The 13,097-nt window shown below is 48.0% G+C and overlaps 1 protein-coding gene across 1 annotated transcript in view; it reads left to right on the top strand.

Moving 5' to 3' along the window:
* ZNRF1 (zinc and ring finger 1) overlaps positions 1-13,097 on the top strand; it is a 101,017-nt gene that overhangs the window by 68,630 nt on the left and 19,290 nt on the right. The window contains exon 2 of the mRNA XM_077831371.1: positions 1,465-1,560. Coding sequence (XP_077687497.1) covers positions 1,465-1,560 — 96 coding nt within the window. The remainder of the gene's footprint in view (positions 1-1,464; positions 1,561-13,097) is intronic.

Below are 13,097 nucleotides of genomic sequence, written 5' to 3'. Positions count from 1 at the left end.
ATGCTGCCACCACCAAGCGTGTTAAACAAACACCAGGGAAAGAGCCCACTTGCAGACGTCTTCCCCCCAAAATATCCCCCCCCCAGCCCTATCCCCCCTTTCCTAGGGAAGGCTTGATCAAAATCCTCAGCAATTTGTACAGGTGAACACAGACCCAAACCCTTGTATCTTAAGAAAAATGAAAAATCAATCAGGTTCTTAAAAGAAGAATTTTAATTAAAGAAAAGGTAAAAGAATCACCGCTGTAAAATCAGGATGGTAAATACCTTACAGGGGTAATCGGATTCAAAACATAGAGAATCCCTCAAGTTACAAAAAGACACAAAAGCAGGAATATACATTCCATCCAGCACAGCTTATTTTACCAGCCATTAATCAGACGGAAATCTAACGCATTTCTAGCTAGGTTACTTACTTACTAACAGAAGTTCTAAGGCTGCATTCCTGATCTGTTCCCAGCAAAAGCATCAGACAGACCCTTTGTTCGTCTCCCTCCCTCCCCTTCCCCCCGCCCAGATTTGAAAGTATCTTGTCTTCTCATTGGTCATTTTGGTCAGGTGCCAGCGAGGTTACCTTAGCTTCTTAACCCTTTACAGGTGAGAGGGTTTTGCCTCTAGCCAGGAGGGATTTTCTAGCACTGTATACAGAAAAGTGGTTGCCCTTCCCTTTATTTTTATGACCTCCTGAAAAAGGGCAAGAGCCGCAGCTGTGGCCAAGCTGAGCAGCCATGTCGTGCTGCTGGTGTCCCTCACCCCCATCTCCCTCTCCCCTCCTGCTCCCTCCTGTGGCTCTGCGCCCGTTCATTACGTGAGCTGGGTTAGCTCCTCATTGTGGATCCTCTGCGTGTCCAGCACAGACCTGCTCCATGTGCTAGCAACAGCAATACAAATGCTCCCAACGGGAGGGGAACTATCAGTGTGGCTAGCAGGAGTGGGGTGAAATTCAGAGGGGGGAATCTGAGCTTCCGGCACAGGCTCTTTCTGACCGAGCCCTACTGGGAAAGGTGGGAGCTCCATTACTCTAAACCTAGTCTGGAGAAAGCTGTGGGCAGTGCTCGCTAGGGAAGTGAACTGGCCGATAGCCGTGTTCGTTGGGTGGTCGGGCTCTAGGTGGCGTGGGACCCCGGTGTGGGGTCTCTGCCTCTGTCCTGCCTGCGTTAGCCGTGGCACAGAATGCATTTGCATTTCCCGTGGCTGGCAGGCGTGTTCTGGCCTGTGCGTCATGCGGAGAGCAGCAGTGGACTGGGCACAGAGTGCTAGCAGAGTTCTAGGTACTGAGCAAGGAGTGTCTTCGCTCCTGGTAAGAGCCTCTGTTAACACCTGGGCAGTGTTGGCTGTCTGCTTGGAGCAGGCTGGTTACTTCATGCCAGGGCCTGCCGTCTGGCAGCAGTGAGCCTGCGGCCCGGCTCCCTTGTGGGGTTGGGGTGCATGTTGTCTAATCGTGGTTCCCTCTGCTTCTTTCCAGGTTTCAAGTGCCCCATTTGCTCCAAATCTGTGGCTTCCGATGAGATGGAAATGCACTTTATCATGTGTCTGAGCAAGCCCCGCCTCTCCTACAACGGTAAGGGCTCCCTTTGTGTGCAGCAGCTGGCTCGTGAGCCTGAGGGAGGGCCAGTAAACATCACAGGGTTTGCTAGGCAGCTCAGCCCAGGACACGGAGAAAAGCCTCATCGCAGGTAGATGTGCTGCGTCTCTCCAGGAGAGGGCCCAACTGTCAGGCTTGGAGGGGTCAGCTTTAGCTGGCTTGCTACGGGGAAGCATGTCCAGATAAATGCTCTCCTGGGCTATGAGTTAGCCCCACCCCCAGCTTATCCAGGGCTCTTGCTTCTTTCCACCCTTCGGATACAGGAGCTGCCCCGTCTCGGCCATGCCCTTCCCCCCTGCTTTGCTTCCAGCTCAGGGACTTCCCGTCACACTTGTGTTCTTCAGCTGGGAGTGGCCAACCAGCTATTGGTCCTGTGTGCCCAGGCCTCTGCTCTCCACCCCCTTGTTAGGTGTAACACCCTTCCCCACACAGCCCCCATCCAGCCCTACTTGGCTCTTCCCAAAACTACCCCAGTGGGGGGGGAAGGGGGCAGCTAGCTGGGTCACACGTGTGGGGCTGGGGGCTGAGGATCAACCCTGTTGGCTTGCACTGTGCAGAGCTTTGTCTTGCCAGGTGGGAGTGGGGTGGAGGAGTGTGTGGGGAGAAGATGGGGCAGCCCTAGACATAGGCTGTGCTGGGAGCAGAAACCCTGAAGTGTAGTGTCTGGGGAGGGTGGGCTATGTGCATTTCCTCCAGAGCATTTGTGGGGCGGGAGTGCCCCCAAGGCACTCTGGGGTCACTTCATTTCTCTCAGTGACTTGATCAGTGAAGAATTGAACACTGGGGATGGGAACTGATTGGCCTAACTTGGTTACGCAGCCAAGACACTGTGTGGCTGGTGGTAGGATCTAGTGGTCCAGGTAACCCACTTCCTGGGAAATAGTCAAGATGGGTTTTGTAAAGGGAAATCATGCCTCGCCAGTCTACTAGAATTCTTTGACAGGATCAACAAGCATGTGGACAAGGGGGATCCAGTAGATGTAGTGTATTTAGATTTTCAGAAAACCTTTGACAAGGTCCCTCACCAAAGGCTCTTAAGTAAAATAAGCAGTCATGGGATAAGAAGAAGGGTGTTCTCATGGATTGGTAACTGGTTAAAAGATAGGAAACAAAGGGTAGGGAATAAATAGTCATTTTTCAGAATGGAGAGAGGTAAATAGTGGTGTCCCCCATGGGTCTGTACTGGGCCCAGTCCAATTGAACATATTCAGAAATGATCTGGAGAAAGCAGTAAACAGTGAGGTGGCAAAATTTGCAGACACAAAACTACTCAAGATAGATAAGTCCCAGGCAGACTGCGAAGAGCTACAAAGAGATCTCACAAAACTAGGGGTATGTCTACACTACGAAATTAGGTTGATTTTGTAGAAGTTGATTTTTAGAAATCGATTTTATACAGTCGATTGTGTATGTCCCCACTAAGCACATTAAGTCGGCGGAGTGTGTCCTCAATACCATGGCTAGCATCAATTTACAGAGTGGTGCACTGTGGGGTAGCTATCCCACAGTTCCCGCAGTCTCTGCTGCCCATTGGAATTCTGGGTTAAGCTCCCAATGCCTGATGGGGCACAAACATTGTCGCAGGTGGTTTTGGGTACATGTCTTCAGTCGCCCCTCCCTCCCTCCCTCCATGAAAGCAACGTCAGACAATCGTTTTGCGCCTTTTTTCCTGGGTTACCCGTGTGGACGCCGTACCACAGCAAGCATGGAGCCCGCTCAGCTCACTGCTGCTGTTGTGAGCACTGTAAACACCTCGCTCATTATCCTGGAGGATGTGCAGAACCGGGCTAAGAGGCGCCAGCACGAGGACGACTGATCGGTTCATGGACACAGACGTTCCTGAAAGCATGGGCTGTGGCAATTGGGACATCATGGCGGCAGTGGGGCTGGTTGATACAGTGGAACGCTGATTCTGGGCCCGGCAAACAAGCACAGACTGGTGGGATCGCATAGTGTTGCAGGATTGGGATGATTCACAGTGGCTGCGAAACTTTCGCATGCGTAAGGCCACTTTCCTTGAACTTTGTGAGTTGCTTTCCCCTGCCCTGAAGCGCAGGAATACCAAGATGAGAGCTGCCCTGACAGTTGAGAAGCAAGTGGCGATAGCCCTGTGGAAGCTTGCAATTTCTGACTGCTACCAGTCAGTCAGGAATCAATTTGGAGTGGGCAAGTCTACTGTGGGGGCTGCTGTGATTCAAGTAGCCAGGGCAGTCACTGACGTTCTGCTATCAAGGGTAGTGACTCTGGGAAATGCGCAGGTCATACTGGATGGCTTTGCTGCAATGGGGTTACTTAACTGTGGTGGGACGATAGACGGAACGCATATCCCTATCTTGGGACCGGACCACCTTGCCAACCAGAACGTAAACCGCAAGGGGTGCTTCTCAATGGTGCTGCAAGAACTGGTGGATCACAAGGGACGTTTCACCAACATCAGCGTGAGATGGCTGGGAAAGGTGCATGACGCTCGCATCTTTAGGAACTCCAGGCAGTTCGAGCAGTTGCAAGAAGGGACTTACTTTCCAGACCAGAAAATTACCATTGGGGATGTTGAAATGCCAATAGTTATCCTTGGGGACCCAGCCTACCCCTTGCTTCCATGGCTCATGAAGCCGTACACAGGCAGCTTGGACAGTAGTAAAGAGCAGTTCAACTATAGGCTGATCTAGTGCAAAATAGTGGTAGAATGTGCCTTTGGACGTTTAAAAGCACGCTGGCACTGTTTGCTGACTAGGTGAGAGCTCAGTGCAACCAACATTCCCATTGTTATTGCTGCTTGCTGTGTGCTCCATAATATCTGCGAGAGTAAGGGGGAGACGTTTATGGCCAGGTGGGAGGCTGAGGCAAATTGTCTGGTGGCTGATTTTGAGCAGCCAGACACCAGGGCGATTAGAAGAGCACAGCTTGGCGCGCTGCGCATCAGAGAGGCTTTGAAAACCAGTTTTGTGACAGTTGTGTGTGTTTCTCCTTGCTGCAAACCCGCCCCCTTTGTTGATTTTAATTTCTTGTAAGCCAACCACTCTCCCCCCTTCGATCACAGCTGGCAAAGGAAATAAAGTAACTATTGTTTTGAAACCACGCATTCTTTCTTTATTAAAAAAAAAAAGTGAGATAACTGACAAGGTAGGCTAGGTGGGGTAGGGTGCGGGAGGAGGGAAGGACAAGGCCACATTGCTTATTGTAGCCACACTACAAATCATAGAATCATAGAATATCAGGGTTGGAAGGGACCTCAGGAGGTCATCTAGTCCAACCCCCTGCTCAAAGCAGGACCAATCCGCAACTAAATCATCCCAGCCAGGGTTTTGTCAAGCCTGACCTTAAAAATATCTAAGGAAGAGATTCCACCACCTCCCTAGGTAACACATTCCAGTATTTCAGCACCCTCCTAGTGAAAAAGTTTTTCCTAATATCCAACCTAAACCTCCCTCACTGCAGCTTGAGACCATTACTCCTTCTTCTGTCATCAGCTACCACTGAGAACAGTCTAGATCCATCCCCTAACTCAGGGGTTGTACCGTATGATTGGAGAATTGCTGACATAGTTCCTATTTTTAAGAAAGGGAAAAAAAGTGATCCGGGTAATTATAGGCCTGTTAATTTGACATCTGTAGTATGCAAGGTCTTGGAAAAAATTTTGAAGGAGAAGGTAGTTAAGGACATTGAAGTCAATGGTAAATGGGACAAAATGCAAAACATGGTTTTACAAAAGGTAGATCGTGCCAAACCAACCTGATCTCTTTCTTTGAGAAAGTAACAGATTTTTTAGACAAAGGAAACACAGTGGATCTAATTTACCTAGATTTCAGTAAGGCATTTGATACCGTGCCACATGGGGAATTATTAGTTAAATTGGATAAGATGGGGATCAGTAGGAAAATTGAAAGGTGGATAAGGAATTGGTTAAAGGGGAGACTACAACGGGTCCTACTGAAAGGTGAACTGTCAGGCTGGAGGGAGGTTACCAGTCAAGTTCCTCAAGGATTGGTTCTGGGACCAATCTTATTTAATCTTTTTATTACTGACCTTGGCACAAAAAGCGGGAATGTGCTAATAAAGTTTGCGGATGATACAAAGCTGGGAGGTATTGCTAATTTAGAGAAGGACAGGGATATCCTGCAGGAGGATCTGGATGACCTCGTAAACTGGAGTAATAGTAATAGGATGAAATTTAATAGTGAGAAGTGTAAGGTCATGCATTTAGGGATTAATAACAAGAATTTTAGTTATAAGCTAGGGACGCACCAATTAGAAGTAACGGAGGAGGAGAAGGACCTTGGAGTATTGGTTGATCGTAGGATGACTATGAGCCGCCAATGTGATATGGCTGTGAAAAAAGCTAATGCGGTCTTGGGATGCATCAGGAGAGGTATTTCCAGTAGGGATAAGGAGGTTTTAGTACCATTATACAAGGCACTGGTGAGACCTCACCTGGAATACTGTGTGCAATTCTGGTCTCCCATGTTTAAGAAGGATGAATTCAAACTGGAACAGGCACAGAGAAGGGCTACTAGGATGATCCGAGGAATGGAAACCTTGTCTTATGAAAGGAGACTCAAGGAGCTTGGCTTGTTTAGCCTAACTAAAAGAAGGTTGAGGGGAGATATGATTGCTCTCTCTAAATATATCAGAGGGATAAATACTGGAGAGGGAGAGGAATTATTTAAGCTCAGTACCAATGTGGACACAAGAACAAATGGATATAAAGTGGCCACCAGGAAATTTAGACTAGAAATTAGATGAAGGTTTCTAACCATCAGAGGAGTGAAGTTTTGGAATAGCCTTCCAAGGGAAGCAGTGGGGGCAAAAGATCTATCTGGCTTTAAGATTAAACTCGATAAGTTTATGAAGGAGATGGTATGATGGGATAACATGGTTTTGGTAATTAAATATTCATGGTAAATAGGCCCAATGGCCTGTGATGGTCTATTAGATGGGGTGGGATCTGAGTTACCCAGGAAAGAATTTTTCTGTGGTATCTGGCTGATGAATCTTGCCCATATGCTCAGGGTAGCTGATTGCCATTTTTGGGGTCAGGAAGGAATTTTCCTCCAGGGCAGATTGGAAGAGGCCCTGGAGGTTTTTCGCCTTTCTCTGTAGCATGGGGCACGGGTCACTTGCTGGAGGATTCTCTGCTCCTTGAAGTCTTTAAACTACGATTTGAGGACTTCAATAGCACAGACATAGGTGTGAGGTTTTTTGCAGGAGTGGTGGGTGAAATTCTGTGGCTTGCGTTGTGCAGGAGGTCAGACTAGATGATCATAATGGTCCCTTCTGACCTAAATATCTATGAATCTTTGGAACCCCCTTTCAGGTAGTTGAAAGCAGCTATCAAATCCCCCCTCATTCTTCTCTTCCGCAGACTAAACAATCCCAGTTCCCTCAGCCTCTCCTCATAAGTCATGTGTTCCAGTCCCCTAATCATTTTTCTTGCCCTCCACTAGACTCTTTCCAATTTTTCCGCATCTTTCTTGTAGTGTGGGGCCCAAAACTGGACACAGTACTCCAGATGAGGCCTCACCAGTGTCAAATAGAGAGGGACGATCACGTCCCTCGATCTGCTGGCAGTGCCCCTACGTATACATCCCAAAATGCCATTGGCCTTCTTGGCAGCAAGGGCACACTGTTGACTCATATCCAGCTTCTCGTCCACTGTAACCCCTAGGTCCTTTTCTGCAGAACTGCTGCCGAGCCATTCGGACCCTAGTCTGTAGCGGTGCATTGGATTCTTCCGTCCTAAGTACAGGACTCTGTACTTGTCCTTGTTGAACCTCATCAGATTTTTGGCCCAATCCTCTAATTTGTCTAGGTCCCTCTGTATCCTATCCCTACCCTCTAGCGTATCTACCACTCCTCCCAGTTTAGTGTCATCTGCAAACTTGCTGAGGGTGCAATCCACACCATCCTCCAGATCATTAATAAAGACATTGAAGAAAACCGGCCCAAGGACCGACCCTTGGGGCACTCCACTTGAGACCGACTGTCAACTAGACATGGAGCCATTGATCACTACCCGTTGAGCCCGACAATCTAGCCAACTTTCTATCCACCTTATAGTCCATTCATCCAGCCCATACTTCTTTAACTTACTGGCAAGAATACTGTGGAAGACCGTGTCAAAAGCTGTTTGAATGACAGTCTTCTGTTGCTTGGGCCATCCTCTGGAGTGGAATGGCTGGGTGCCCAGAGCCTCCCCCACCGCATTCTTGGGTGTCTGGGTGAGGAGGATATGGAACTTGGGGAGGAGGACAGGCGGTTGGGTTAGGGTTAGGGGGAGCATAGAAACATTTGCACCTGGGGGGAGATAAAAAGGGAGAGTAAAATTTAAGATGATACATTTCTGAGAACACAAGGGAGACTCTTTCACAGTGAATCAAGCAATTCAGAGCAGACAGCACATGTGTTTTAGGTACAAGGTCGCATTTTGCATTTTATATTGAGCGCCTGCCAGTATGTTGACACATCACAAAGAGCTGGGCCGCAGAATTCGGTTTCCAGGCAGCCATGGTAAGCCTTTTGGTACGCGGGGTTGGCTTCTTACGCCTTCATAACATGTGGGAATGGTTTCAAATTGCAGTTCCATCCTGTCCCATAGCAAGCAATGCCGGTTGGGTTTCACATTTAAAAGAAGGGGCTGCAGTTTTCAGGTGGATGTGCAGCATCCCGCACCCCACTGCACCGCATGGCTATTCTCTGAGATGATCCCTTCACCCCTCCCCCCGCCACTTAGCTATTCTCCGTAACACCAAGGGAATTTCCAGAAAACCGGAAGAAAGCTAATGTTGTACCAAGGTTTTAAAAGGCAAATGAGATGACCCCAGTCTGACACTGATCACAGATAATGGAGCAGCTTATATGGGACTGGTGGGTGAAATTCTGTGGCCTGCGTTGTGCAGGAGGTCAGACTAGATGATCATAATGGTCCCTTCTGACCTAAATATCTATGATCCCTTTTAGCCCAGCGCAAGCAATCCAGCATGAACAGGGTCCTTTTACTGTTCCCTTACAAAAATTCCCCTATTTCAACCAGGTGACCATGAATGATATCACTCTCCTGAGGCTAACACAGAAAGATAAAGACCGAATGTTGCTTGAATGCGACCAAAACCCAGGACCATTCGCTGCCATGCTTTGTGCTGCAATGATTCCAGACTCCTTGCTACTGACTTGGCATGGTAAAGTGTCCTACTGTGGAGGACGAAATAAGGTAGCCCTCCCCAGAAACCTTCTGCAAAGGTTTTCAGAGCACCTCCAGGAGAGAATCATAGAATCATAGAATATCAGGGTTGGAAGGGACCTCAGGAGGTCATCTAGTCCAACCCCCTGCTCAAAAGCAGGACCCATACCCAATTAAATCATCCCAGCCAGGGCTTTGTCAAGCCTGACCTTAAAAACTTCTAAGGAAGGAGATTCCACCACCTCCCTGGGCAACGCATTGCAGTGTTTCACCACCCTCCTAGTGAAAAAGTTTTTTTCCTAATATCCAACCTAAACCTCCCCCACTGCAACTTGAGAGCTTCCTGGAGAAGTCCCTGGAGGATTCCCGCTCCATCCCCAGACACGTTAACAGACTTTTCCTATAGCTGTACTGGCCACGAATGCATCCCATTCTTCAGGGCAAATCAAACATTAACCACTATTGCTTTTAAACCCTGTACTGTAGTTACAAATGTGCACTCACCAGAGCTGCCTTCTCCAGCTTCAGGGTCGGGGATCCTGCCTTGGGAGGGTATTGGCTCCAGGGTGATGAAAAGGTCCTGGCTGCCAGGGAGAATGGATTCACCACTTGCCTGCTGCGCATTCTCCTCCTCCTTCTCATCCACAAAATCCTCCTCCCTGTTGAATGAGACTCCCGCCTTGCAGGTGTCCACGGACAGTGGTGGGGTAGTGGTAGGGTCCCCGCCTAGAATGCCATGCAGCTGATCATAGACGCTGCATGTCTGGGGCTCTGACCCAGAGTGACTGTTTGCCTCTTTTGTCTTTTGGTAGGCTTGCCTGAGCTTCTTGACTTTCATGTGGTACTGCTGTGTGTCCCTGTTCCAGTCTTTCTCCACCATGCCCTGTGCGATTTTGGCATATATATCAGCATTTCTTCTTTTTGATTGGAGTTCAGCCTGCACAGATTCTTCTCCCCATATAGCAATCAGATCCAGTGTCACCCATTTGCTCCATGCTGGAGCTCGTTTGCAATTCTGGGGGGACTGCATGGTCACCTGTGCTGCTGAGCTCACCACGCTGACCAAAGAGGAAATGAAATTCAAAATTTCCTAGGGCTTTTCCTGTGTGCCTGGCTGGTGCATCGGAGTTGAAAGTGCTGTCCAGAGGGGTCACATTAGAGCACTCTGGGATGGCTCCTGGAGGCCAATACCGTCTAATTGCGTCTGCACTACCCCAAATTCAACCCAGCAAGGTCAATTTTAGCGTTGCTCCCCTCGCCAGGGAGGAGTACAGAAGTCGATTTTAAGAGCCCTTTAGGTCAACGGAACGGGCTTGGTTGTGTAGACGCAGTCATCTTAAAATTGACCTAACGTGGCTAAATTCGACCTAACCCCATAGTATAGACCAGGGCTCTGTGACTGGGCAACAAAATGGCAGATGAAATTTCATGTTGATAAATGCAAAGTAATGCACATTGGAAAGCATAATCCTAACTATACATGTACAATGATGGGGTCGAAATTAGCTGTTACCACTCAAGAAAGAGATCTTGGAGTCGTGGATAGTTCTCTAAAATCATCCACTCAACGTGCAGCGGCAGTCAGAAAAGTGAACAAAATGTTGGGAATCATCAAGAAAGAGAAAGATAATAAGACAGAAAATATCATATTGCCTCTGTATAAATCCATGGTACGCCCACACCTTGAATACTGCATGCAGATGTGGTCGCCTCATCTCAAAAAGGATATATTGGAATTTGAAAAGGTTCAGAAAAGGGCAACAAAAATGAGTAGGGGTATAGAACGGCTTCCATATGAGGAGAGATTAATAAGACTTTTCAGCTTGGAAAAGAGGCGACTAAGACAAGATATGATAGAGGTCTATAAAATCATGAGGGAATTGAGATGAGAAAGTAAATAAGGAAGTGTTATTTACTCCTTCTCATAATACAAGAAAAAGGGGCCACCAAATGAAATTAATAGGTAGCAGGTTTAAAATAAACACAAAGTATTTTTTCACTCAACACACTGTCAACCTCTGGAACTCCTTGCCAGAGGATGTTGTGGAGGCCAATACTATAAGAGGGTTCCAAAGGAAGCTAGATAGATTCATAGAATATCAGGGTTGGAAGGGACCTCAGGATCTAGTCCAACCCCCTGCTCAAAGCAGGACCAATCCCCAACTCAATCATCCCTGCCAGGGCTTTGTCAAGCCTGACCGTAAAAACTTCTAAGGAAGGAGATTCCACCACCTCCCTAGGTAACGCATTCTAGTGTGTTTCACCACCCTCCTAGTGAAAAAGGTTTTTTCCTAATATCCAAACTTAAACCTCCCCCACTGCAACTTGGGACCGTTACTCCTTTTCTGTCATCTGCTACCACTGAGAACAGTCTAGATCCATCCTCTTTGGAACCCCCTTTCAGGTAGTTGAAAGCAGCTATCAAATCCCCCCTCATTCTTCTCTTCTGCAGACTAAACAATCCCAGTTCCCTCAGCCTCTCCTCATAAGTCATGTGTTCCAGTTCCCTGATCATTTTTGTTCCCTCCGCTGGACGTTCTCCAATTTTTCCACCTCCTTCTTGTAGTGTGGGGCCCAAAACTGGACACAGTACTCCAGATGAGGCCTCACCGATGTCGAATAGAGGGAACTGATCACATCCCTAGATCTGCTGGCAATGCCCCTACTTATACATCCCAAAATGCCATTGGCCTTCTTGGCAACAAGGGCACGCTGTTGACTCATATCCAGCTTCTCATCACTGTAACCCCTAGGTCCTTTTCTGCAGAACTGCTGCGTAGCCATTCAGTCCCTAGTCTGTAGCGGTGCATTGGATTCTTCCATCCTAAGTGCAGGACTCTGCACTTGTCCTTGTTGAACCTCATCAGATTTCTTTTGGCCCAGTCCTCCAATTTGTCTAGGGCCCTCTGTATCCTATCCCTACTCTCCAGCGTATCTACCTCTCCTCCCACTTTAGTGTTATCTGCAAACTTGCTGAGGTGCAATCCACACCATCTTCCCCATCATTTATGAAGATATTGAACAAAACCGGCCTGTGGACCAACCCTTGGGGCACTCCACTTGATACCAGCTGCCAACTAGACATGGAGCCATTGATCACTACCCGTTGAGCCCGACAATCTAGCCAACTTGCTATCCACCTTATAGTCCACTCATCCAGCCCATCCTTCTTTAACTTGCTCGCAAGAATACTGTGGGAGAATACTGTTGTTCCTTGCTGAAGTCAAGGAACAACACGTCCACTGCTTTCCCCTCATCCACAGAGCCAGTTATCTCATCATAGAAGGCAATTAGATTAGTCAGGCATGACTTGCCCTTGGTGAATCCATGCTGACTGTTCCTGATCACTTTCCTCTCCTCTAAGTGCTTCAGAATTGATTCCTTGAGGACCTGCTCCATGACTTTTTCCAGGGACTGAGGTGAGGCTGACTGGCCTGTAGTTCCCAGGATCCTCCTCCTTCCCTTTTTTAAAGAGGGGCACTACATTAGCCTTTTTCCAGTTGTCCGGGACTTCCCCCGATCACCATGAGTTTTCCAAGATAATGGACAATGGCTCTGCAATCACATCCACCAACTCCTTTAGCACTCTCAGATGCAGCGCATCTGGCCCCATGGACTTGTGCTTGTCCAGCTTTTCTGAATAGTCCCGAACCACTTCTTTCTCCACAGAGGGCTGGTCACCTCCTCCCCATGCTGTGCTGCCCAGTGCAGTAGTCTGGGAGCTGACCTTGTTCGTGAAGACAGAGGCAAAAAAAGCATTGAGTACATTAGCTTTTTCCACATCCTCTGTCACTGGGTTGCCTCCCTCATTCAGTAAGGGGCCACACTTTCCTTGACTTTCTTTTTGTTGCTAGCATACCTGAAGAAACCCTTCTTGTTACTCTTAACATCTCTTTCTAGCTGCAACTCCACGTGTGATTTGGCCTTCCTGATTTCACTCCTGCATGCCCGAGCAATATTTTTATACTCTTTCCTGGTCATTTGTCCAATCTTCCACTTCTTGCAAGCTTCTTTTTTGTGTTTAAGATCAGCAAGGATTTCACTGTGAAGCCAAGCTGGTCGCCGGCCATATTTACTATTCTTTTTACACATCAGGATAGTTTGTCCCTGTAACCTCAATAAGGATTCTTTAAAATACAGCCAGCTCTCCTGGACTCCTTTTCCCCCTCATGTTATTCTCCCAGGGGATCCTGCCCATCAGTTCCCTGAGGGAGTCAAAGTCTGCTTTTCTGAAGTCCAGGGTCCATATTCTGCTGCTCTCCTTTCTTCCCTGTGTCAGGATCCTGAACTCGACCATCTCATGGTCAGTGCCTCCCAGGTTCCCATCCACTTTTGC

This window comes from Eretmochelys imbricata, chromosome 12, assembly GCF_965152235.1.
Source record: "Eretmochelys imbricata isolate rEreImb1 chromosome 12, rEreImb1.hap1, whole genome shotgun sequence".
Lineage (NCBI taxonomy): Eukaryota > Metazoa > Chordata > Testudines > Cheloniidae > Eretmochelys > Eretmochelys imbricata.
Note: the sequence above shows the minus strand (reverse complement) of the source record. Positions and strands in the feature narration are given on the sequence as shown.